The 27,426-nt window shown below is 43.0% G+C and overlaps 1 protein-coding gene across 2 annotated transcripts; it reads left to right on the forward strand.

Annotated features, from left to right (window-relative positions):
* The first annotated feature begins 1,935 nt into the window (after positions 1-1,935).
* Positions 1,936-25,841, forward strand: LOC143329561 (5'-AMP-activated protein kinase subunit gamma-1-like). Of its 2 annotated transcripts, XM_076745529.1 has the most exons (16): positions 1,936-2,376; positions 4,148-4,210; positions 6,104-6,359; positions 14,863-15,089; positions 17,390-17,441; positions 19,049-19,155; positions 19,795-19,876; positions 20,821-20,879; positions 20,980-21,025; positions 21,129-21,183; positions 21,357-21,483; positions 21,703-21,868; positions 21,956-21,993; positions 22,109-22,255; positions 22,346-22,439; positions 24,382-25,841. In XM_076745529.1, the coding sequence occupies exons 1-16, from the start codon at positions 2,293-2,295 to the stop codon at positions 24,411-24,413; spliced, it is 1,635 nt and encodes a 544-aa protein (XP_076601644.1). In that variant the 5' UTR covers positions 1,936-2,292; the 3' UTR covers positions 24,414-25,841. The 2 variants fall into 2 exon arrangements, with proteins under 2 accessions (XP_076601644.1, XP_076601645.1); XM_076745530.1 differs by lacking the exon at positions 4,148-4,210 and having other exon boundaries at positions 2,144-2,376.
* The last annotated feature ends 1,585 nt before the right edge of the window (positions 25,842-27,426 follow it).

Genomic DNA, 27,426 nt, shown 5'->3' on the forward strand with positions numbered 1-27,426 from the left:
CATAAGAACTGGCCAGTATATTTAATGGCTTTAATCTTTCATATCTCTCCAACCATCCTGAGACCCTGTGGAGGGTCCCGACCCGTAGGTACAAAGATATATGATCATTTTTGATATGATTCTACTGAATTTAATCTGCTGTGTGTGCGAGGCCTGGATGTTGATCAAGCCTCCCACAAACACTCCTGGGAGTCTCACTGCAGGTTTGACTGACTAAAAATACTGCTGCTGCCTCTAGATACCTCTGATACTGCTACGATAAGACAGAAAATTTATAAACATCTTGCATGCGCTTTGAGCAAGGATTAGAGGATTTCTCTTTAGCTCCTCTTCCTATTTCAGTTAAGGACGTGCTTACATGGTGCATAGTAATATGAGTGTTTAATTAAATTACCACCTACTTGACATACAGCATGCCTGATGGTAGATAACATTTTAGTATATTAGTACTGTGCAGTTTTTGGACGAAGACTGGGTGATTCAATCAACACATAGTGTGCACTGTACTTAATCGTTAGTACTTGAGAGTGACAGGCCACATGTACAGTGGACCTGCAGCTCATTTGTGCCACAGGTGCAAACTGGGTTTATGCATGGTAACATGCTAAACTTTATGTTAACCAGCTACACCTTGAGGACATAATGCAAAAGCATTACACTGCAGCCAAAGGTGCGAGAGGAAGATATTTCACCAGTCAAAAGCATGACAGTCTTAGGCTGCGCTTTAAACTGCTCATTACTCAGTGAGCCACAGCAGCTCCTGGAGTGGATTTTCAAAAAGAATAACTACTTGTGACAGTGTCTCAGATATTTTCACCTCCTCCCCCTCTGAGGGAAACTGTGGAGTTCCTCAAGGTTCTGTTTTGGGTCCTCTTTTGTTGCTGGCCTTTGGTAACATCTTTCCTTTCGTGTCATTGCCATATACAACATTAACCCTAACAGAGCTCACATTTTGTCAGAATTGTGTAGCTGCATCATAAAAACGGCCGTCCTCAGCCTCCTCAATATGAACGAATCAAGTCATCTCATTTGGGCCCTTGTGTAAAAAAGTAACATATAGGTGATTTTGGCTCACCACACTCTCAGCTACTGTAACAATGTTGAAGTAACTTTTGATTGTAATTTTGATTAAAGAAAAATAAAATAAAATAAAAATAAAAACATACATAACTTTGTCAATCATGTTTCCACCAACTGAGAACTTTGCCCAAGATACATTCTTTCTGATAATCATTATATTGCGAAAGTTAAACAAACCGGTAACATGAGCCACATTTTAGTGTCCGAGCACTGGCTACCACTGGATTTTACATCTGATTTCAAGATACTGTAAACTGTACATTTGGAGTCCATTCGTAGAAGCGTATCAGGTAGAAGTAAGTATATGATGACCCTGTATTTAATGTGATATTCTTAATTGAGTATGTTTAGTGCCAGCATTTGTCATTTTATATTTGTCATCTTGCTTATCATCACGAGCTACTACTATTACTACTGCTATTATTTTTATTCTTATGATCATGTTGTTTGTCGATTTGTTTACATTCTTGTCCATCAAACCAGTTAAAATCTGAGTCGTGCTGACATCTGTTGGTGAGGCATCTGTGCACATGTGACACTTGCTGGTGTGTCGAAATTAGGTTCCCCGTCAGGAACGTGTTTTCCCGGCTGTGCGTCCTCCGCTTTTGCCTTTCCTCACTTCGCCAACGTACAAGGAAATGGTTTGAGGACGGAAATGAAATGCGCCTAAGAAATGACAAGTAAACCATGGCAAATATGCAGCCCTACTTCCTGGTAGAACAAATAAACTTGTGGTTATGATCGCCTCCCATTTTAAAGAAACGATAAGCAGATTGTAGGACTGTGTGTGATTTAAAAAAAAAAAAAGAAAAAAAAAAAGATATAAATAAAATAAATAAAAACAGCGTTGTTTTTACCAGAGCTCCAAAAACGACGGAATGATGCTGTTAATATTTGTCAGGCGTCAGAGCGAGCCGATGACTCGGCAGGGGACGCTCGTTTCTCGGGGGGGGACAAACCGTGTAACACCTGCGAACGGTCAGCGTTGATCTGAAGATGCGTGCAGCCCTGCCTCCCCACGGCCAAGCCTACTTCCTGGTGGATGGGGCAGCGCCTCGGTGTTGTCGTAGTAGTCACTGTGGGCAGCTGAGCAGAAGGTGGAGGCGGTTGTTGATGGTCTGCAGTCGCGATACAGCAGCTAGTTAACGAGTACACTTTTTGTTGTTGCTGTTGTTGTTGTTGTTGTTGTTTTGCTCGTTCGAAGCTAGAAAAATGGGAAGCACGGTGATGGAGTCGAGCAAGGAGAGCTCAAAGAAAATGCCAAAGAAGAGGAGAAGCCTGCGGATTAACATGCCAGTGAGTCGGTGAAGTATCAGCTAATTTGGCTTCTTACTGCGACTGTTTAAAAAACAAAAACGGGGCTGTAGTTGAACTGTTCATGCAACCAGGACTTGAACTTTTAGCCGTTATTAGCCATTTTGCTTGCATCTCCGCCTGCACTTGGCACGCGATGTAGAAGAACGTGCGTGATTGACAGCTGTCTCTGGATTACGGCTTCTCAGTTTGTCAGTCTGATAACTGCCCCTAAATCTGTGGATTTTATTTTATTTCAATTCCATTTTAAGTGGATCTAATGTTCGCTGTAACCATTAGTTTGTTTGCGCTGTTGGAAATATATTTTAGACTTCCTCGATCATTTTCATCAGTGCGTCCAGCAGTAACCCTTTAATGTGATGTCACTGCTGACAACTCCCCTGCTTTAACATCTGACGTTAACATAGGACTGCAATTAAAGACTATTTCACTATCGGTTAACCTATGGATTGTGTTCTAGATTAAGCGATTGACATATAGTCTGTCAGAAAATGAGCTGCTCAGATGTGTTGCTTTGTCCAAACATCACAGATATTCAGATGATAATGGAATGAAACAGAGAAAAGAGCAAATCATAAGAGAAATGGATGCTGATTGACTTGGTTGCTCCATTAATCAACCGATTGATTTGTCAACTAAACTAATACAGCTTATGCATTTTAAGTACAGTGAAGAAAAACAAGTTGTATCAAGCAAAGCAAACACACACAGACACAGAGGAACCAACTGCTCCCAACCAGCAAGTGATGATTTATTATGCTGAGTATACTCAGGGCCTTTGTTTATTTAGCTTCATGTCACTAGCCCATCCTGGTACACAGTTTCCTCTATGCACCAACCTTAATGTGTGGGATTGTTTTTTCATTCGCTTTGCAGGCCTGCATTGTAGAATGAATGACATTACTGTGGCCTTTAAAGCTTTTTTGAACCTTCTGTTATTCAATGTCAAAACACGTCCCGGACACTTTGGGGACCACTCATTTGTTTTGTTTTGTCGTGTAACATGGGCCAACAGCCGCGTTACTGTGTGCTTCCCCATCTTATTCCTAACTGGACTGGAAACAATCTGTGTTTGCAGTTTGAGATTTTTGCGAAATAGTCAGTCATTTGTACAATATATGTATATTTCTTGCATCTTTATTGGAAAACAACCTAATAAAAATGTAGTAGAAGGTGTTATTTGAGTTTTCAGCTGTGCAGATTGGAAAAACCGCTTCCCAATAGGAAGCGAGCTTGCGAATACTGCACTGTTTCTGTGGCCAGCACTAGCGCTGAATACTGGAGCTTTCCACCCCTAAATGAACTCCCCCGACTTCAGCACAGAGGAAGCACTAATACAGCTGCATAAAAGATATCGGCGTGCACGCTCACCTATTTCTGTCTGTTAAATTGAACTGACTTTCTGCCGCAGCATGCTAAGCACCGTCCGTCAGGAGTGGAATGTAAAGCCCAACCCTTGATACGGAGGAGTGTGTTGTATTTGCTTGTTTGGGATTCAGTGAATGTGAAACATGTTTTTCTTCTTTCTGAGTGACATGCCAAATGCCTAAAAAGGTGGCGTTGAATATTTTTACTTAAGCTCAAAGCGGTGAAGAAGGACGTCGATGTCCGTTTTGTGTTTCCAGTGGCTACAGCAGTATGTAGTGGCTAAGGAGGCATTCTTCTTACCTGCTGTGACATGTCATTTTGTTTTTCTGCTCTGTTTCCTGGAGGTTAGCTTTATCCTTGACTCTCAGACCTCTTTTATGTGCAGGACTTTACCTTTACCTCCCCACAAGTGGAGACGAGCGGCTCAGCCAAACGTGGCACTCAGACGGTACAGAAATTATTTTCATCTGATTATTTTTTTGTGTCATGATTTTGCCATTTACTTGCCAATTGTTTGTTTTCTCAAGCTTGCTTTTTTTTTTTCCAGCGCATGATTTGTCTTGTCTCAGTGGCTCTTGTTTGTTTGGCTTTGAACACATTTAGACAAGGATTTGGGAGAGCAAAATATTACACAAGGCCGTCTCTCTTATTCTGCCAACCCTCACTGGCTTACAGTAACATTACGCCCACTGTGTCCAGCCATAGCAGGATCGCATACAGGAAATTGATTTTTCTAAAAGAGAGCAGTCTCTTCTACTGTCTGCTCTGATTGATTTGAATAGAGAAATCGCTGATCATCGCCTCATGCTCATCAGAATACATATTTCGCTTTGACATCAGCGATATTTGTGCAATGCTAACAAAACAAATCTGCATTCTGTTGTGTTTCGAAAGAGCTGATTTTATATCCAGACAAAACCCTGATAGCTGTTCACTTGCCTTAACAAGCTCTTGCACAACGACGGAGTGAGAGTTGTTGGCAAACAGAAAGGATGGGTGTGTGTGCTCTCGCTCCATCCGATCTGTCACCGGATTGGTTGACACAAAAATGTGCGTATGGAAAAGGGCCAGCCTTTCGCAAATACCACCCTGAAGCCTCGTTGAGGAGACCGGACAAAACAGTTCTTCCCTTCTTGATTTGAATTATTACAAATTCAACCATTTAGCCTCTGCTGTTATTATCGGTGCATTTTCTTTCCCATAGTGCAGCAGTGGATCCTCGTGTGCTTCATATCATCCTGCAGTTCATCTGTTTTTGTTGAGACTGGTCATTATGCAGGCTTTTGTCTACGAACAATGTTACCAAAACACTCCTGTAACATTTCGCTGTTTTCTGTAAACACAAGCTCCGGGCTGGAGACCCCTGCGTATCCTAATGCTCCACTGTATCAGAGTCCACAAATGGTTAAAAGATTTGTTGTTGGCACATCCAGAGCAGGCAGCAGTCAGTGGTGGGAGGAGGCTCTCTCTGTCTCCAGCTAGATTGGCTGTCGTCTCTCATGTTTTGTTTTGGTATCTGCACAGCGAATAGAGAGGGATTTCTCAGTCTGTTTACATGTTATTGACCTTGCAAAGGCAGGCTTAAAAACACAGAAAGTCAAAATGAAAAATGTTGTCACTGTTGTTTAACCTAGAGAAGTGCTGATTGTCTGATGGTGAACCTGATGGTACTTCGAGGGTGAGGCCGTTAAGCACGATGCACTGTGAGCACACTGTGCAGCATGACATTACGTCTTAGGGGGAAATGGAGAAAGACAGGATTTGTGCAATTTTTCATAAAATTGTTTCAAAACATAGTGATTGAACTGCAAAGTTGTGAATATTGTTTGGTGCTCAGCTGTAATTACTGTAAGCCTTGTACAAAAATGAGGTGTTCTGCCTCCGATTTAATTGGTTTGAACACAATGTTCTTTATTATATTATATGACCCTGTTGGTTTTCAGTAACGTTCATCGCCTTACCTTGTTTAACAACTAGATCCCGAAAGAGCATTTGCTTTTTTGCACTTTGCACATGATACTCACATTCTTATACTGCTTTTTTATGAGATGCCATTAAGAGTTGGCTGACCACACAAAGCCGCATTTCATGTGTGAACAAAGAAGAAGTAACCAAAAAAACAAACTCCCACAAAAAGTGCAATCAGCGACTGTCATTTCACAATAAATCTCTTCTCTAAATTTGCTCCGTCAGTGCGGCCTTTGGTTTGGATCTTGTTTTGTGCACAGCATAGCCCTGCAACCTCTCACTGTCTCACATAACACTGTGGGTACACACTGAGCATTAAACCACACACTTAAAAACTGCAGGGAAATAAAACTGCCTCCTTATTGTCTCTCAGGGAGAGCGCTGCATCCGCTCGGCGAGCCCCACCAAAGGAGCGAGGAGCCCAGCCAGCGCCCTTCTGCCCCCATGTCCTCAGTCTGCTCCCGTGCAATCGAAGACCAGCTCAGGTTCACCCAAAACTATCTTCCCATATCCCTCCCATCAGAACTCCCCACCCAAGTCCCCCCATCGCCTAAGCTTCAGTGGTATCTTCCGCTCCTCATCCAACTCCTCACCTACAAGCATCAAGCTCTTCTCCAGGACCAGGAGAGGTGAGTCGAAAAGCTAACACTGCACTGACTGCGCATTCACGACGAGCACGCAACTTGTTGTTGGTGGAAACTGAAAGAGCAACTGTCATGGCTTCAACTAAGGAACTTTGTGAAGTACAGCAATATGCTGCTGTCATTTCGTGCAGAAGCAGATCTAGAGATTTTTTAAAGGAAGTGAGACACAATAGATGAAACTATGTTATCTGAGAGATTATGTGGGTTTCCTGCTGCATGTTAGAGGTAAAGCCACATACAGGAATCTATCTGATCGAGTTCGTGAGTTCAGGTATTTTTGCTTGTGACATGAAAACATGTCGAGCAGCATTTTCTAAGCTTATACACATGGGAGTTGGAGGAAGTAGAAGCTTAGATGACCTCCGGCAGGACAACGTGGTCTGGAGCCTCGTCAGACAGATGGGTCATCACTTTATTACAACTAGATGTTCTTTCATTATCAGCCATCCTCTTATTGATGGCAGCAACTTTTTCTAAGAAAAGAAAATGGCTATTTATTTATTTATTTATTTTCAGCTCCAAATACCTTGCATCGAGAAGTGCATTTCAAAGGCAGTTTATCAGGTTAAGTTACAGGTTTGGCATCCCACAGGTGGAAGTCCAATCATAGTACATTCTCCATGTCAAAAATAAAAATCAGTAATTACGTAATGGTAAAACTGCACAAAGCAATGGAAATGAGACAGGCTAGTCAGAACAAGGCCTTGTTTTATAAAGAACAGACCTGGGCAGATTTTCAGCTCTCATGTCTCCATGTATTTGGGCGGTTGATTATTACATAACGAAAACCAGCCTGTTTTACACGGAAACAGCCCTGCTGGAAGCAGCATCAAACGGCACAAAGATGAGTCATGTGTTTTTGGCTCGTACATGTACCCATTCTTCTGTTTCCTCGCTGAGGGTCACTTTGGCAGTGGCTGGTGGAATACTTGTGCTAGGGCCAGACCTCAAGAGTCAGCATGCTCCGTTTCCTCTGGATGTTGTTATTGATGGTAACCAAACTAAAACCCACCAACTGCTGCAGCCTTCTCGTGCCAGCCGCTCGGGACGTCTAGAGTCTGATGTGGTTTGAGACTTTACAACGTCTTGGTTCATTTTCTGACTAATGATGTGGCTTTAAACGATCGGGTCCCAATGATAATATCAGCAAAATATGCTGAGAAGTGGATATCATACAGCGATGGAGTGGGCTCACCATCGTCTCTGTTTTTATTAGTGGGATGTTTTTGTAGACACCCAACTTTCGCCACAAGGGTGTGCTGAAGGCATAGGCCTGTCTTGATTTAGCTCTCACACTAGTGTTAAAGAAACTGTCAATTTTATAACCCATGTATTTTTCTTAACAGGATATTTTACCATTTTATTAAACATAGAGGTATCTTTCAGATTTTTTTGTGTTCCTGAACATCAGATTTTGCATCACTTGCATAATATTCATTTTTCTGTGCGTTCTCACGTGCATTTTTAATCCATATTTGCTACAAATATGATCAGAATGAATTCTCAGTCCCGTCCACTTTAAATATGTGTTTTGCCCTCGCCTGGACATTGTCAGTCTCCCGCTGCTGAAGGGAACTGCAGCACTTTCATACCCTTATCTGGAAGTGACCAGACTCGCAGGAGCTCCTCATACAACCATGCAGAGTCCCCCCCCCCCCCCCCCCCCCCCCCCCACCTACCCACCCCCTTCTCTCACTCTCTCTGTTGCTACTGTGTGCTGTATGTTGTCAGTAAATAAAGGAAGCGGGCAGTTTTGACTTTCCAAATTCACAAAAACGCAGGCCTTACAAGGGCAGAATGATTTTACTTTGAGTAGGGAAGCTAAGCTAGGGAAGAGCTTAACAAACATAACACCATGAACACGCAGATGTGCACATAAACATTTAAAATCCTCATGGATCTGAAACTTAGCAACCTCCAATACAAAGTGAAGTGAGTTCGTTTGAGATGGATAATGAATATTTTGTCACAGCGAGCATCATGGGATATTTCAGGTGGCTGATTTCATCACTGATGTTTCAACCCCTCACTCACATTGACCATTGGCCCACTGAGCGGAGTGGAACACTTGCATAACATGTTAATTGAGATCTGTACTGGACATGCTGTGGCTAATGTGAGCAGCAAATACTGAGTGGGCCATCTGTTAAGGGTAGGGGAGGCTGGTGGTATTGAATGGAGGCTTTCTGATCAGCTGACAGAACATGGGATGTCCCCCTGCTGTCATCTGACGGGGGCTGGCCTCAGCGCTCTTAAAGGTCAGGCCCCCAAAAGTTATAGACAGCTGACTGTACAAATGACAGAGCTGCAGGGCTGCCAGCTCAAAACCTCAGTCTTTCTGTCTTTATTTGTAAGTCCCCTTTAAAGCTGAGCTGCAAACTCAGAGGAATTAGAAATGAAAGCTTGATATTGTTTGATGCTGAATGTTATGTTATTGTGTGAAGACAGAGTGAGACAGATGTGCCTGTGCTGACTTTACTCTGCGGGAAGAGGGAGGGCAGTGGAAGCCAGAGGAGGGGGGGGCGACATGCAGCCTGAGCCAATCGCTGCTGTATTCTTCAGAGACTGGCCTCCTTTTACAGGCTGCTGACATGCATGCTATATTAAAGAGACGCCACCCACAGCTGCACCTGACAATTTACAGCACTGACATCGGCGCAGAGGGGAGAAAAGTCGCTCCGGTCCCAGTTGTTTGCATCACTCGCGAGGGGGGACATTTCTCAGCTGAAGCTGTGTGGAATACCGCTTTCATACGCATCAAATGTATGAGCTCACACTGCTTCCTGCTGCTGACTCTGCGCTCTGTGGTCCTGAAGGATTTCTTCTTTTTTTGGCCTGGACATACAATCTTAGCCTTGCTACGGTTTTCATTTTCTGGTTGTAACTAGTACCGCTGGCTCCTAGAAAGTAAAATTCAGTTTCAGGGAATAGCAGAAATAAGTTTTTCTCCTGCTGAAGTCGCAAGAAGACCATTAATCTGTATTCTTCATCCTTTGATTTGAAGGACCGTCTTTCTCCTAAACATGGACTAAACAGCTTCAAAGACAAACCGTTCTCTAGATCTGTCGACCGGCATCAGTTGGATATACTTTTCAACTTCATTTCTGTGCAACTGTCTTCATCTAGCAAATGGAGTAACCCTCACTTGGGACAGTTTTAAGACATCTCTACACCCCTATCGTGATGCGGATGGTCATGGTCAAATTTAGTTTTGAACCCACAACCCACTGCGCTCCATGAAGAGGTTTGGCAGCCTGAGGAGGAGCAAGAAACGGAAGGAGCAGGATGGGCTAGGAGGGAGGCATCAGTCCGAGGCATCGTGTCTGTCTGGTAATGTGCTGTACTCTTCACCACCGACTCCTTTTTCTATTTTCCTGCGGTGTCCAGTAGTCCAGCAATCTATTACGTTCGTCTAGTGAATGCAGTCACATGCCAGTACGACGTTTTAAGGACATTAAATTTTAAAGGCTTCAGAGTAATTTATTCTAAACTCCAGTAATCGTCACATGTGAGTTATTTTCTATATAGCAAAAAGCCACCAGCAGAGCATCTATTTTTGTTTAGTAGAAATCTGTTCTTAACCTATATATATATATGTACTGCTGATTTTGGTTCGTTGTGGCCTGAGGTGCCCCTTATAGTTTAGGTACTGGTTACACGGCTGGTCTCTGGTTTCACAAATGCATGCAGTGCATCTGCACAAAGTGACAGGACACAGGCCAGAGTGGCAAAGCTCTCTGTGAGGGGCTGACCTGGGGCCAGAGGTTAGTCAGCACTTGGCCCAAATTCATATAGATGCATCTGAATTATTGCACGTAACGCTTTATGCATTGTGCTTTATTGATATGCCTCCAGTACTTTGAATGTGTTGTTTTAAGTGTTGTTATTTGTGACGGTGGTCTTGTTAATGCAGCGTTGCAATCAAAAGGAAAACATAAGTGAAAATTATTCTTATTTTGTTGTTATTGTGTCTTTATGTTAAAGTAATTTAGAGTGACTCTATCTGACACGGTTGTCAGTTCAATGTCATTATTTCTGTCCCATATCCTCAGGGAGTCATTTCAGAATAGCTGCTCCATTTTGAAATCTTTATTTAAATTGACAGGAAGCATTTTCAGCTGAAGTGGGGATAGTCAGGGCATGCTAAGGTGGATTTTTTCTGTCTTTTCCTTATGTGTGGGGACAGCATCTCTGTGCATAATATGCCATCAGTTTTTCAGAACAGGAAGTAGGCCATGAACGGTGACAGAAAAGATGGATGCCAAACGAATAGCACAGATCACCATTCAAATTTAATGCAGTTATAGTAAAGAGTTAGCGCATAATCCCTCATGAGTGAAGCACTGGGGCGCACTGTGTGGTGTTCAAGTGGCACTTTATCACAGATTTTACAGTTCCTGATTTAGAGCCAGTCTGACCTCGGTGGAGTAGATGAGAGGAACAGAGACTTGTCATGATGATGTACGTCCACATGTGGCTGTATAAGATGTAGAGCTCATCGTAAAGACAGTGTACGAGGTGGTGACACCTCAGCCTAAACCACACGTCCTTTGATCCAGAGCCTCTCTACACTATGGAGGTGCATCTGTCTCTCTCTCACTGCACCATTTTAAGAAGCTGGAATCTGCTTGAGAAATTCTTTGCAGTGTCAGTTTGAATAGTGACTGCTCATTTGAATGTTTTGCCATGATGCAGTTTGCACACCTATATGAGTCAGTGAACGTGCCATAACTGAAGCGTTGAACAGTCAGTCCTTTGTTACAGAGCTCCTCTATTCAAGTGTGCCTAGCAAAGTCGTTATTGCCAACTGGAGTCACTGACTGTCATATCACCTATTGCTTCGCAGTGCTCGTACCGGTTCTGACCAGTGCACCTACACAAACATAACCGCTCAGAGTTATGATTCATTGTGCTACGCGACTGGCCAGAGACAACTGCAGCAGCGCATCCATTGGGCCTGTAGCAGCTTCACTTCTGCTCTGACGTCAACCAATGAGGCTCATGTTGCTCCCAGTGTCACCGTAGCCCCACTGGACTCAAAACACCCCTGTGGACTCCCCAGGGGGCACCCTGTCTGAGGGGATCTGCTTTTATGGGTGTTGCATTAACACAACTTGCCGTGAATTGTAATAGGACATCCCAGTGTGATTAGTTCCGTCGGAGTAGCCTCTACGCCTCTTTCATCACTGCCCACGTCTCAATTTTTATTCAAGGATTCAAATAGCGCATCAGCTAATGTTTATTTCCATTATTGAACAATGTGGCAATAATTTTTTCATTGTTTAGTCTATTCCCAAACCCAAAGATATTCAGTTTTAATTTGATACAAATCAGAGGAAATTAGGAAATCCTTTCATTTGAGAAAACCGTACCAGAGAATGTTTAGCATTATCTATTTATTTTTGCATGAAGAATGACTGAAACTCATGTAAAATGTAAATTAAAAAGTCAGAAAAATAGTGAAAATGCCCATCAGAGTTTCCTAAATCCCAAAGTCTTTAAATTGGTTGTTTTGTCTGAACCAGCAGTTGAAAACCCTTCACTTTACTTTCACATGAGCCAAAAAAGCAGTAAATCCTCAAAATTGAGAACGTGGAACCAGAGAATATTTGCCATTTTACTTAGTGAATTATTTAGAAATAAATTATCAAAAGTAAGCAAAACTTTATTTATACATCACATTTCATTCCAAGCAAAAGCTGCACATTAAAAAGTAAGAATGGGATAAGATTGAATAGAAATGGTAATTAAGACCAACAGTCAATGATAAGACAAGAGAGTTAAAATCAATAACAGAAGTAAAAATTATACAAAGATGGGCAAATCAGACAACTGAAAGTCCACTTTTCCCTGTGCTGGTAATGTGGCTCTGGAAAGTGAGATCAGCATCCGGGAAGACATCGAGGTTTCCAGAGACAATTTTAAAGACATTGTCAAAATGCTGCACTTATACAGAAACTCTACCAAACTCGCCATTGATTATTAAGTCATTAATAACCTTGACCAAGGCTGTTTCTGTACTCAAGAGCTGCAGATTAATTTCTATCAGCTAATTGATTAATTTGACTAATTGTTTAATCTCTAGTCCAAATAGTGGCGTCATGAAGTGATATGGAAATAGATATTTACTCTTTAGAGTGTCAGACGAAGGACAGTTTAACCTAACAAATCGAGGCTGCTTTCGTCTCCCCACACAGAGCTGTGTCCATCAGTATGTGGTATGTTCTTTGGTAGCTTCTCTCCAAAATATTTTTCAGAGTGCTGCGTTTTTTTGTCTGGGTGTATAAAGTTGGAAGAACTGGAGTATGAACATCAACAGCTTTTCCTGTTTCCTGGGTGGTGTCTAGCTGCCCCCTATTAACCAGGCTGCAGAGAGGGCTTCCAGCCCCGCTGTTATCTCCTCCTGTGGAATGTGCCACAACAGCGTGGCTAAAATAAGAAGGCTGCACAGCGGAAGCAGGGCACGCCAAAGAGGGCCTGTGCATGCCAGCTAAATGGCAAGAGATAGTGTGGAGTGCACTCGGACAGACCTGTTCGCTGAACGCACCGGGCCTGCATTTATGAAAAATGTCTCCAAACTAGATTCTTTAGTTCTCCGTTTCAAGATGTTTTGATTGCGGAAAAAGTTCATCACAGGAAATGAGTTAAGGTCCCATACTGATCAGGATATGGATACTTCTGTCCTGCTTTATTTAGGAGTACGGACAACTTGTTTTCTTTGAATGACGACACTATTTCTCAGTCAGATGGTCAAATTACTTAATGATCACAGGTTGTTTCATATGACTCAGTCAAGTGGGACGATTTGCTGAAACTGAATCTTGTATTTTCAATCCGGCGGGTGAGTCCTCATGTGACATTTACGTACTCTTGGCTTCGGCTTTTTGGACATGACTAAAGTGAACTGGACGTCTCATGGTGCAGTCCTTGTGATGTGCACCATTTGGTCCACATCACCCATGGCGCTCTTTGTCTGGCCTCGGAAATATGTCAGCGGGGTGGAGCGAGGCAGCACGAGTGTCGCATGTCACCCTGTGGAAGACTGTGGTGCCTGATGCGAAAGAGCATGTGAGGGGCTGTCATGTGACTGACACCTTTTAACCGGACACTGCTGCAGGAAGAGCTGCGTCACAGACAGCTGACTGTTACGCTGGACATAAGTTTAATGCGGCTGCTTAAGTTGTAATCGGCCTAGTTATTGTGAAGCGACGCCAGGAACAGGGAAGAGACAATTTGCATTTTCTTTTTCCAGTATTGATCCAGTATTGATCACTTGTAGAGCATTCATTTAGATGAGTTGAGTGCTATTAAGGGATTTTTGATTAACACCGTGTCGTGCAGATCAACAGCTGTCAGTTTACTGTGATATTATTGAGGAATATGTCACAGGAATAATTACAGTGTAGAGTTAGCAGTCGAATATAATCAATGGATTAATACATTTTTTAAAGCAATTTAAAATGGGATAATTGCATGTACATTAAACGTGTAAAATAAAATAACCACCGTTAAATATGCAATCTTATATTTGTACTTCATTATGCTTTCTAGGGATACTCAAGTTTGCCTTTACAATTTCTTTATCATCCTCATGTTTATGTAAAGACATGCAGCCGGTTTGTCACCGTAAACACTGGATATGTCACAGGCCGCTCTCACTGCTCAGCTCTGTGATCTCCTCACAGGATTCAAGCCACCTCTTCCTGAACTGAGGAGTGTCCCTAATTTAAAGTGTGGCCGAAAACAAACTTTTAAACAAGAAACCGAGAGACAAAGCAAGGGTACGATAACGAGGCACGCCAGTGGACGCCCATGCAGGTGTTTTCATTTCTGCCTAATTAAAGTCGAAGGTGGGGAGGCAGCTATACAGTAATTACATCCCTGCACAGCCCTTAGACGAGAGCCAATCAGGCAAATTAAGTGAAAACACCTGTGTGGGAGCTACTACCTTTAAAGGAGAGGTTTTTTGCACTTTTCGTCTACAACAAAGTCACATTTTAGTTCCAATGTGATGGTGATTTTTGAGGCAGGTACGAGCTGGTCCTTTTACATTTTTAAGTTGCTTTGTGTTTTTAAATTTTTAATTTTTTATAAGTTTTTTTAATGCATGCTGCTTATTGTTATTTAGGTTAATAGAATTTAGTTCTGTGGCTGTCTTTGTGATGGTGGTTCACCAAGTGCATCCCCGACTGTCAGCGGCTGGGCAGAGGCTTTATCTCTGTGTATCTTTGTTGTTCCTCGGTAGCTAGTCCTCTCAGTCCCTGATGGATCAGATATGCATTCCTTCTGTGTTATAGCATGTGACAGCGTTGATGGTGTCTGCAGCAGTCGCGATTGCAACACCTCCGCCTTTGCCAGCTACAGTAAGCCTGTCAGCGATGTCAGTTTGCACTGTGTCACTCAGAATGCGCTAAAGATTGACATCGAGAGAAACAAAAGATAAGCTGTTGAGATAAGTCTATTGTGGATCTTTTTTATCTCTTTGCAGCCTCGGGACTCTCCACACCACCCACGACCCCAACCCAGTCATCCAGCCAACCCCTGTTCACCCAGGAGGCCCCTCCGAGCAGGCCCAGCCCCGAACGCCTGGAGGCGAGCTCCCGATCCCGCTCCCTCTCCACGCCTCCAGACACAGGGCAGCGCCTCAGCTTTCCCTCTGCGAAACCCCCGATCCCTTCCTCGAACCCCGTGCCATCTTACTCTACCTCACAACAAGTGAGTCGCACTGCAGAGATGTTGCTCATTTTAAGAAGCCATTTAAAGCTGAATGTCATCTATTTTAAAACTCCGTATCACTTGCTTGCCTTGGGACAGTTCAGTCACTACTTGTGATCTCTGAACGTTAAATCAAATGAAATTTTGTGCGTCCACTAGGCATCTAATGACTCCACAAAGTCAGTGGACCCTTTGTTGTTTATGGAGCAGAGAGATTTTTACATCACGGGTACAAAACCAGTGTAAAGGTCAGCTCTCCTGTTTCTAGCTTCAGGGGAGAGTGGTGTAAGTTCACATGTAATGACTGAACTGCCCTCCTGCTCAGGAATGGCATATGTGTGTGAATTCCTAAGATAGGTGAAATATTTATTGCTTTGTCTCAAAAGTAAGACCGAGTATGCAACTAAATTTGCATGTAAAGTGCTTTATCTCTCCACTAACTCAACATTTATAATGCCAATTCATATTTTTTGAACATACTTGTCACAAGATGCTGAAACTAATAACTATATTTCCTTTGTGGCTACACAACAGTGGCGTTTTGTCCATGAGTCATGTGCTGCTTCACTCAGCGTCATAAGGGTTTACTTGGACAGCGGTGAACAGAAAGCAGGGATGATGCAAATCTCTTCAATTCAAGCTCTGATACTTGAGCATGCTGTGTGTGTTTGCACTGCTTGCTCTGAGCAACAGTGGCAGAACAGAGGGTGTAAATATTATCTCGGCATCGAGGCGGTATCTCAAACAGCGTTGGCTGTCGGGCTAAGCGGGTGCACAATTGACTGCTACTGCAATAACAGCTGAGAGGGAATTCGGGGTTTTGTCACGGGGGTTTTCATAGTGGTGTTTTATTTAGGATTCTCCAGCCCGACTAAGGCGTGGTTTCAGATTTCCTACAGTTACTGAAGAATTACTTTTTGTGCCTGTTTAATGAATAATTATCTGAAGGTCTGCCTCGATGTGTCTGCTGTGAGTTATTGTGGATCCTAGCCAGAGAGGGTAGATCAATATTTCATCACCAACACTGTATACTCTTGATATTAACACCCAAGGACTCATGACTGTGGCTGAAGAGCGATGAGTCAGTGCCTTTAAGCCCCTCTGTGCTTTCCTCCATCATACATAAGGGAAGCTCACCGAATAATCCGAATGATGCTGTTGTTAACTTTTTTTGCCAAATGCAGTTTCGAAAGCAATCAGTTTAATGGATTTGCGTATGTCTCCGTCCCGGGAGTTTACTGTAATACAGCATGCAGGCTGCGTGCTCGCTTTGTGATGCAGCAGGACAAGATTTATGAAAGTGCAGGAGTAGTTTTTGGCGAGAGAAGCGCTGTGTCACCGTTGCAGGGCGACACTGGGGACTGTTTAGCATCCCAGAGCAGGTATGCAGGCTGTCTCATACTGCAGCTGTGGCTCGTTGTGCACATACTTGCAAATTAGGGACCAAGAGAAATCATGTATCGACAGATCTCTCAGCATGACACAGCATATTTCACGCTGGGGCCTGGCCTGCGTTGTGCGCGAGATGCAAACCGCACAATTTGCATGTCATTTGCACCATGTTGCCGCCACTGTCAATGCTCCTAAGAGTCGTTTTTGTCGAGATCAGCCTTGTGGCTTGTTTTGTCAGAAGAAATTAACTCTGAGGATGTGACAAGGCATCCCCAGCTTCTTGCTGCTAAGCAACGTAAGGGATTTCCTAATATGGTGAAGCAGCCAGGTTGCTCCGCATGGAGGGGTGTGTCCACAGCGCGTGGAGCTTCCTGGTTTTTCTCCACTCTTCATGTGAGAGACTTGTCCCGTGGTGAGTGTTGTTTGGCACATTGTGACTGTAACAATGAATTCGGCCGATTTTTTTGTGGAGGGGATTAGGTCTCGCGCGCCTGTGTAGTGGCTGTTTAGGCAGCGTGTCGGCATTGGTCCCCCCACTGCAGCAAATGGATCAGGACTGTTCCACTCCGAGTTTTAAGGGGTGTGTGTAGTCTAATAATACTGAGCCACTGAAGTTTCAGCTCCACGGCACAAGGTTTTTGTCACACTACCTGTGTATATTTAGCGGAGCCGGAGGAGCTTTGTTTAATCGGTAAAACGCCGGTGGCGCACGACGTTTTTTTTTTTCCCCCGTGTTTTGGTGTTTTGCGCACCGTGCTCGCCGTCCGCTGGGGCCGCTGGGGAGAAGTCGCTTCACCCTGCTGCTCACTCATAATTTCCAGCAAAGTTTTGTCGTGCTCTGCCGTGTGTTGTTTGGAGGATTTGCTGCGCACCTTCACCGCAAACTTCTGCATTTTCCCCTCTCACAGGTCTACGGTTTATTCGAAGGCATGCTGGAGAAACTTGAACTAGATGATGATGGTAAGTGTTTACTACCTTCAGCGCAATTAGTAATGCGATGTAAAGGTGACTCCACAACATCAGGATATCACAGGTGTGACTGTTGTTTCTAGGCAGAGGGATAGTCAGAGTGTCTTCAAGTACCGGAGATAAATGTGTTTTTAAAGATGTGTTCGCAGTGCGCCGCATGCAGCGTCTGCTCAGTCCTCTCCACACAGATCCATCACATCTGAACTGTGAAAGAAATTTGAGGGATTCCCATTAGGAGGCTGACTTGACCGGTTTGTCACCATCATAAATCTAAATGTCTCAGTCGGATTTTTTTTTTAGTTTTTTTTTCTTTTTAAGAGAATTCAAGGCTTGATGAAAGGATGGCAGATGCCTGTGAAATGCTGGAGAGGCTGCTTCCATTTAAAGGTGCAATTTGTAATATGTGTGTGATAGTTTTTGTTTAAAACATCCAAAATTAGCTGTACATATCCACAGTGTGTAGAGCCAGAACAGTTTTGATGTTTTGTCAAAGACCTGTATTGCAGAGATATCTACTAAAGTCGACATGCTAACCAGCTAGCCCTCGGCCTTATCATCAGATCTGATACATAAAGTCTGATTGTCATAGTTTCAGCGGGGAGATGTTTGCTATCAGCAAAGTTCCTACATTTCACAAGCTCTCTGATCTTGTTTAGCCTATTAAATAAACACAGTAAACCCAAACCCACCAAATGTCTTAGCTTTTATTCATACTCAACAGAAACAAAGCAAAACCCACCAAAACTGTCTTGGTTTCACTTTCGACTGTCTCAACAATCGGCGACTATGGTTTGGTCCCGACCTCCTCGCTCCTCGCTCCTCTCCCGCCTCACGCCTCTCCTCTTCCCGCCTGCCATGGCTTGGTGGAGTCCTGGTCAGAGCTGCTGTAAATCACTTTCGCACTCTTTTCCCTGTTGTCAAACTGCCGTCCGTCAGTCTCACAGGCTGCGTTCGGTCCTGATGCGGCCGTGTTCACTGGGAGCCTGCTGAGCTCAGGCTTTGAGGCAGCCTCAGTTAGCTGCAGGGCTAACTGAGCTAACCAGCCAACAGCAGCTGGTTGCTACAGCCAAAGATAGCTGCAGCAAAAAGTATAATGAACATACATATTGCACCTTTAAAAGAGATCTTCAGCACGCCTCCTGTCTTTTCTTACGGTAATTAAAGCATCATTCAGTTTTGAAAATATTTCTCAAAAGTCATAACAAATGGTCATCAAAAGTACCCAGACCCCTTGGAGTATTTAAATCTTACAGTTTGCTTCATGATAAACAAATAACTCTGAATTTCATTTTGTCATTAAACTAACAGGTTAGTCTGCTCAGTGTTTCAGCACCATGCGTGGGAAAAAAATGACTGTAATCATCATGTTCCTACAGGACTTCTTTGTCTGTGTTTTTCCACTGTTTCTTTGCTTGTGGGTGCTTAAAGTAGAGCTTAATTATCAGTAAGATGGAGCAGTAAAGTGGCAGTAAGTGGTCCAGACCCATAATGGTTGTTTAGGCTCTCAGAGTGTGTTTTGTTTCCAGGCTCTCATTATATATTCCCTGTGAGATTTCTCCTTCCTCTAAAAGTACTTTCCTGCTTTTTACTTCTTACAGCTGCTGAACCTGAGAGTGATATTTACATGCGCTTTATGAAATCCCACAAGTGCTACGACATCGTCCCCACAAGTTCCAAGCTGGTTGTGTTCGACACGGCGCTCCAAGTTAGTACTGTTCCTGCAGATTAATCTTTATATGGTATCGAGGTTGCTTGTCTTGAGGAGAAGTTAATGTTCAATAGCCCTGCGGTTAGTGGGATTGTCATCAGGCTGTTAAACAGTAATCCTGCGGAGGTCCGACCTTCTTTGATGTGTAGATCTTCAACCACTAAATCCACAGAAGCTCCGAGTTAAGATTTCTTATCTAAAAGACACAGAAATACTAAAACCAGCGCAAAGCCATCCACAGTTCAGAGTGTGCTTCACAAAATGCATCACAAGTGGCTCCTCCGCTCGTGAGAATGTGACAAAACCAAAAGTCAGATGAGGATAAAGGAACCAAGGATTACATCCGATTACACATTAACTTGGTGATTTTTCTTCTTTCACTCTATCGATTAGCCTGTGAAATGTCAAGAGAAGAATTGAAGTTCAGAGAGCAAATCTTCAGGCTTGGACCAGAGAGGCTTTATCGTCTTTGCTTAATAGAACAACTGATTGGATTAATTATCAGAATTGTTGCTGATTAGTTTTCCATCCATCAGCTAATAGAATAAGTGATTCAGCTCCAGAGAAGTCAATTATTGTGTATAATGTTGTTGTATAATCTGATTTGGAGTTTTCATTTCAACTGTTGCTTGACAGGTTAAGAAAGCGTTTTTTGCTTTGGTCGCCAACGGTGTGCGAGCTGCTCCACTATGGGACACAGAGAAGCAAAGCTTTGTGGGTAAGAACTCCAAAACCTGTCACAAAACTGACTTTATGACCTTTATTCTCTTATCACGGACTAATATAATTTCTTTAATATGTATAGGAAGTGTAGTTTCTGTATTTTAAAGACATTTTCTAGGTTGGTTTCTGATATTTGTTGCTGTTCAGGTCCAGGTTAAGTTAGTTTTACATTGAGTTTGATGTATAAACACATTATTAAATTAGAAATCCTTACAAGTATTTGGTCCAAATAAGGTTTAAAAAAGGCTTCCACACACTTTGCACATTTCAGATTTAATTGCCAAGCTTTCAGCCAAATGCCATTTCCAAAGAAGAGACAGAGCTTTTCCATTAAATGGAACATTTGCAAGAGAAAAGCTGTTTAGAGGCCTGTATTCGTCTTACTTGCTCTGTAGATTTGACTCTAGTATCTCAGTAAGACTTCAGTGTGCAGTCTACATATTTGTAGTTAATTCCTCTGAACAGAGTTGGAAAATGCGCCTGCTGTGCTATTGCATCATTGCCGAATGAACACAGAGGAAACTGTGTTTAATGTTGATGGTCATGGCTCGTGGAGCACGATGCTATATTGAGCAGAAGTCATTAGAGCTGTCATAAACCATTAAGCATAGCAATGGCTCCTCTGTATTGACCAGTGTTCAGAGAGAGTTTGAGAACAAATTGTGTACTCTAAAAAAAAAAAAAAAGTCTCTTAGTAAGATTGTATCAAAAGCCAAAGCAGCGGTGAATTGGCTTTGTTGTTGAGTTTATTGCAAATTAGCCTGTGATGAATAATGAATGTCAAGTCCGCATGAGGATAAAGGGGGGGGTGTCAGTGATGTGTTGTTTGGGCCACGCCCTTGTAAGCGCCGTCTCTTCGACCTAATTGCACAATGCCTGCAGCCACGGCGCTGTGTGTTGTGCTGATTCTCATGTGTTTTAATGCCGTTTCCATTGCAGGAATGCTGACAATCACAGATTTCATCATCATACTACACAGATACTATAAGTCACCGATGGTAGGTCCACTTGCCAGTTAATGTTTGCATGAGATTTACTTCTTTCACTGAGGTTTTTTAATGTTTTTCTCTTTAATGTCTATTTCTTGTTGTATTTCAGGTGCAAATTTATGAATTAGAGGAACATAAGCTTGAGACGTGGAGAGGTTAGTGTCGTGATCATGCTGTCGTGTTTGTGTAGCATGCATGATGGACTGTTTTATCAAAAGGATAAAAAAACACTTAGAATGTTTATTTCTCTCCACACAGAAGTTTACCTGCAAGCTACATTCAAACCTCTGGTCAACATATCGCCTGATGCAAGGTGCGTTACCTGACAATAAATAATGGATCTGTCTGTTTTTACACATTTCATCTGTGTGTGTGTGTGTGTGTGTGTGTGTGTGTGTGTGAGAGAGAGAGAGAGAGAGAGAGAGAGAGAGCGAGCAGGGTTTGTTGTGCTTCTTGTAAGCAATCATTGTGTTTGTTGTGTTGCAGCCTGTTTGATGCAGTGTACACCCTCATCAAAAACAAAATTCACCGCCTGCCTGTCATCGACCCTGTCACGGGGAATGCACTTTATATTCTCACACACAAGAGGATCCTCAAGTTCCTCCAGCTTTTTGTGAGTCCAACACGATCACCGTCAGTCTGTCTGTGAATGGGTGTTGAGCTTGAAGAGCATTTTAATCTATATGATGGATGATGATGATCAAGCTGAGAGCCTGTCTTACTTTCACTTGTCTGCTGCCCCCTAGTGGTCAACGCCGGAATTAATTAAAATGTGACATTAACGAATTAAGTGAGGAATCTGTCTCATTGTGTGTGTATTTGTGTTCGCCAGATGTGTGAAATGCCAAAGCCAGCTTTCATGAAGCAGACTCTCGGGGAGCTGGGCATTGGTACGTACCACGACATTGCTTTCATCCACCCGGACACGCCCATCATCAAAGCACTCAACATCTTTGTGGAGAGACGAGTGTCTGCCCTGCCTGTGGTGGATGAGTCTGGTAAGATCACGAACTGAGGTGCAGACGATGTATAATAATGAGAAATTAACCTGCTTTCTCACTGGAGATCTTTATGTTCTCTTACAGGCAAAGTGGTGGATATTTACTCCAAGTTTGACGTGATTGTGAGTAGAAATTTGTATGATTTCTGTTTTTGAATGGACAAAATGCCAAATATTAGAGAATGAACTGCTCTGTGATTTGCTGTCTCACTTTATATGTTTTCATGTTTGTGTGCAGAACTTGGCCGCTGAGAAGACGTACAACAACCTGGACAACACCGTGACGCAGGCTCTGAAACATCGCTCTCAGTACTTCGAAGGAGTCATGAAGTGCCACAAAATGGAAACAATGGAGACCATTGTGGACAGAATAGTAAAAGCAGAAGTGAGACTTTTTACAACACAAAGATGTGTACATCTATTTATTGACCCAGTAATGATTTCAGGTTCATCTGCGATGTTATGTTTCTGCCAGGTGCATCGGCTGGTCGTGGTGGATGAGCGCTCCAGCATTGAGGGCATCGTCTCCCTGTCGGACATCCTCCAGGCTCTGGTGCTCAGCCCTGCAGGTATAGAAGCTCAGCATTGCTAGCCTCAACTCACCCTCTGTCCCGGACTCTGAGCTCTCTCCCCAACCTGCCCTCTAACCCTGTCCCGGGTAGGAAACACACCGACTTTACTCCTGGATGGTTGTCGCCTGTAGCTGGCTGTAAGGTGGCATGGTGCCTGTTTGTCCTGCCGTGTGCAGCAGTGTTGTGTCAGGATGTAGAGGGTGTCGTCCTCTGGAGACACATTCCAAGTCTGCTCTCACTTTGCATTGAAATGTATTGATATGCACCTGTCGGGTAGTTGCAAATTGTGTTTGTATTTGATACGTTCATAGTTGCAAGATTGAGGGAATTCAAGCTGGCCAGCACCTCTGTTGCCCAGCGGTGAAAATGTGGTTCGTTTACCTACACATGTTAATTTGTTGAACATATTTGGGTTTGCACCACATCCCCTAATTGAGAGAAAAGCACAAGACGTGGTGCGATTTGTTGGGAATGAGACTGAAATTCCAAAAACCCTCCAACAGCTTTGAAGTTTAGTGGATGTAAGGCGATGGATGCTGACACGTGTCAGGCAGCATTGATGCTTCGAAAGCCGAGCTCAACAACACGAGCCGAGGTCAAACTGATCTGAGAACAGACGTTGTGTCGAAATGAGGTAAATGTGTTGAATCAAGACGAGCTTCAGGCCTGTGCCGATCCTCATATCAAACTCTTCCTTCATGCATTTCTGACTTAGATAAATATCAGAGTGTAAACTACAGCGAGCATGAAAAGGTCTCATTTGGCTGTGTTTGGTTTGTTTTCGCTTTGAACCCTAAAGCTGTCAGTGCGGTGGGATGAGGCGTTACTCAAACTCTGTCCATTACACAACACGAGGCCGTTGTTACTATATTTAAAGCCTGCGGTTCACCGTTGGAATAGGGCTTTGTGAAATAAACAAACGAAATGCAAAATGTCAACAAAGTTACAGATCTCCTCCACACAGGCACGAAGGCATACGTGAAGTTCTCTCTAGACAGTGAAGCTCAAACATTCAACCGTAGGAACAAGAAGAAAAACACATTTCTGACTGAAATAAGTGGTTTGAATCCCAGATTTTAGTTTAGTAAACTAAGACATAACCTGTCCTGTCCAGAGGCTCGACGTATTAGAAATTCTGCTCACTTATGTTTGGCTTTTAGTAGATGTAGCTGCATTTTGCCAGTAGCAAGCTTTACTTTGATGTGAACATGTTTTGTATTGATACGCTTGAAAACAAGTAACAGATGTCTGCATAATTTTAGTGATTTCAGTGTTTGAGTGTTTTGCTGTGTGTTCAGGCTGCAGATCAGCAGCGTGCTGTGAAGGAAAACGCCGTGCACACGCGTTTAGGTTCAGGCTCACTGTTTTTCAACCCAGGCTTAATTGAAATGTTTATGTCATCGTTTATATTTGCGCATAACGCAGCCTCGGTTTTGTGAAACTGACCCGTCTGCTGCAGCTTCTCACTGGGTTTGAACAGAGTCCGATGGGGCAGTGATTCAGGGCTTCAAAAAGAATGATTGATCATGTTTTTGAAATCGGGAAGCTCAGTTTAGACAGACATGTTGACATGTTGTGCGGATAAAAAGCAGCAGAATTATGCTTACTCCTGCTTGTATTGACTTTATTTATGCTGCATCCTCACAGAAGTGTGGAAATAAAGTCATTAAAACTTGCTGGAAACATTGATATGTGAACATGTTTTCATAAAACATCTGAAAATATGTGTAACTAGAGATTTATCGTGGTGTTTTTTTTTTTTCCTTGTGAGATCCTGCAGCAGGTTGTGTTGTGCATGATTATTAATGATGAAAATGGATGAAAACATTTAAACAAGATTTGGGTTAAACAGCACTAATCCTGCCTGTGCTACGGCGGGCTTATTTACGCATCGCCTCCCTGTCGCCGCCTAACTTGTGTTCTTTCTTCTCCTCCGCAGACGCCTGTAAGGAGGAGAACCTGGCCGAGTGAGGAGGAGGAGGAAGACGTGGTGGAAGTAAATAAGTTTGAAGGTTGAGGTAGGGAGCGTGAGGCTGACAGTCAGTCTGAAGGTCCCAGAGACGCCTGCAACTGGTGCACTATAGAGGCTTAGAAACCAAAGAGCTAGACAGCTGAATGAAGTGGAGTTCCTGCACTGAGGATTGATTTTTCTGAATTTCTTTTCTTTTTGTTTGTTTGTTTGTTTGAACACTGATCAGATAAACACACACAGTGTATTGTATTTATACACGCTGACACACACACACACACACACACACACACACACACACACATACAGAGATGCATCATGGTCACCAGCCGGGAAAAGGTGGGAGAGTCGATGAGTGATTTAGGGCTTCGGTGTTTTGGGTTGTGTAGTTATCATCGTGCTGCTGTCATCTGTCGATTTTAGTCGCATACTGAATGTCATTACATCAAGGGAAACCTGCATTCTCCTCAGTATTCGTCGCAGAAAGGTGAATATCCACAGATGCAACTTATTGTTTGGTAGCAGATCTACACTTCACCCACAATGTGGCCGTTCTTTGACATTATGAAAGCTGTTTGCTAGTGCCAACGTTGACGCCCAATCTTTATTTGTGCCTTTTGTTTGCCCGTCCTGGTCAGTTAAAACTGACAGGATTTGTGTCCTTTGACTTTTTATTGTCAAACGAGTGCAATTATTTTGATTATTATTATTATTTTTTTGCATATGAATGTGCAAATTCTACCTTCTGATTCTAATTCGAGAAACGGCTTCCTTTTATTCGGTTGCTTTTTCTTTCATTTTAGTGTTGAGAAATTCTCTTCAATACATTACATTTGAATCATAAATGGAATAAAATCGGAATCATTTTAGCACAAAAACGTGCAGAGAGTCAAGAGTCGAATGCAGCTGTACATGAGAAGAAATCTGTCGGGGCAAGAACTGCGAGCGAGTGCTTCAGTCGTGATTCAGAGTCATTACGAGGATTATTTTTTGTAATCACATTACAAGACCGAAACATGTCTTTTTAGATGTTTAATAAGCTTTTTTTTTTTTTTTTTTTGGCATTTATTTTTAGTCGTTTTCACGCTTCAGACACTCACAAACACACAAATGAACTCGGTGATCTCAGCTGTAGCTCGACAGGACTCATCTCCATCTTTGACTGTAAATAGGTTCGTTTTTCGGGAAACGTGTCACATAAAGCTTTATTTTTATGAATGTGTCAACATGTTTAAAGAGACCGCGGTTTTAATGTTATTTTTGTAAATATATTGCAATATGTCCGGTTCAAAGAGACTTTGTATCAGATCAACATGTACTGTAAATGTGCAAGCATGAGAAACTACACTTCAGCAGTATGAATGTTCTTTGTTTTACTTTTTCTATTTTTCTGGCTGCAGAAAAATAAATGGACACTGAATGTACTTGAATGCTGTGTTTGTAACTTTTTAGCTGTTGGCATTAAATATACAAGAGATAGGCCTCGCAGATATGTGGACACACACTTACTGACCATGGTACTGGGGGCAGCTGTTCAACCGCTCATGAATGCAAATATCTAATCAGCCGCTGACTTTGAATGTATCATGGTTTTTTGTTTCTCTGGGCAAAAATGCCTTGTTGACGGCAGAGGTCAAGGGAGCAGCCACAGTGGTTCGAGCTGGTAGAAAGGCAACAGTAACTCAACCACTCGTCAAAACAAAGACATGCAGAAGAGCATCTCTAAACGCGCAACACGTCTAACCTTGAAGCAGATGGGCTCCAGCAGCAGAAGACCACACCAGCTGCCGCTTCTGTCAGCTTAAGAGCAGGAAACCGGGGCTACAGTTGTCACGGGCTCGCCAAAATTGGACAATTGGAGGCTGGAAAAATGTTGCCTTGTCTGACGAGTCTCGCTTTCTGTTGAGACAGCAGGATAACACGCCACAAAGCTCAGATCATCTCAGACCGGTTTCTTGGACACGAGTTCAGTGCACTCAGGTGGCCTCCACAGTCACCAGATGAGATGTCCCTCCAATAGACGCACCTGTGGGATGTCTTGGACTTCCATCAGGGATGCGCAGCCGAGGAATCTGCTGCAACTGTGTGACGCTATCATGTCGTGGACTGCGAAACTCTGAGGAATGTTCCAGCACCTTGTTGAATCAATGCCAAGAAGAATTAAAGGACTTGTGTGTAGGATTCAGTGGCATCTAGTGGTGAGGTTGCAGATTGTAACCACGTCTCCCTCCAAGTGTCTAGGAGAGGCTCATGAAAGACACAAAAGGTGCTTTCTGGAGCCAGAATTTGTCCATTCTGCAGAAACACGGCAGTGCAGCATGGTGGACTCCACAGAAGATGACCCACTCTTTCTCATTCCAAGGGAACGAAAACACGATTCTGAAGGCAAACAACGGTCCAGTGGGCATATTTTACTATTTATGACACACAGGCTAAATGATTAATTGTTGTTGCATCCCAGTACATTTGTAGATGAACATGTTAAGTTGAAGTAGCTTTTAAAAATCATGTACACACACAGTGTTTGAGCAGACAAATGTGCATCTAACAAAACCACAAAAATACTCAGAATTTAGCCGTCAGTCTTCAGCTGTCTGTCGGCCGAACACGCTATGCATTTAACTCATTCAGCCACTTTCATGATGGACCACAGTAACAGTGTTGCAATAGTTTCATAATTTTGCGTTTTATTTCATACGTACTTTCAGCCGAAACGCTGAAGAAGCAGCACCTCAAAACAAATTCTAAAACATCTCCGTGGTATGCACTAACCTTCAGTTTACTATCACTTTAAATTAGACATGAGAGAGTTTTATCTCACTTTTCACAGCTTCGAGCGGTCTGTGATCACAGACATGATTTGTGGTTGGTAGTTACGAGCCTTCTTTCCTGCTGATTACCATCCTGCGTGAGATTTGAGACGCTTGTCTCGCACATTTCTTTTTCATTAGACATTTCTGAGAAGAGTATCACTAACCACAGACGGATGAACACTCATCGCCAAAGCTGGAAGCT

Source organism: Chaetodon auriga, chromosome 12, assembly GCF_051107435.1.
Source record: "Chaetodon auriga isolate fChaAug3 chromosome 12, fChaAug3.hap1, whole genome shotgun sequence".
Classification (NCBI taxonomy): Eukaryota; Metazoa; Chordata; class Actinopteri; order Chaetodontiformes; family Chaetodontidae; genus Chaetodon; species Chaetodon auriga.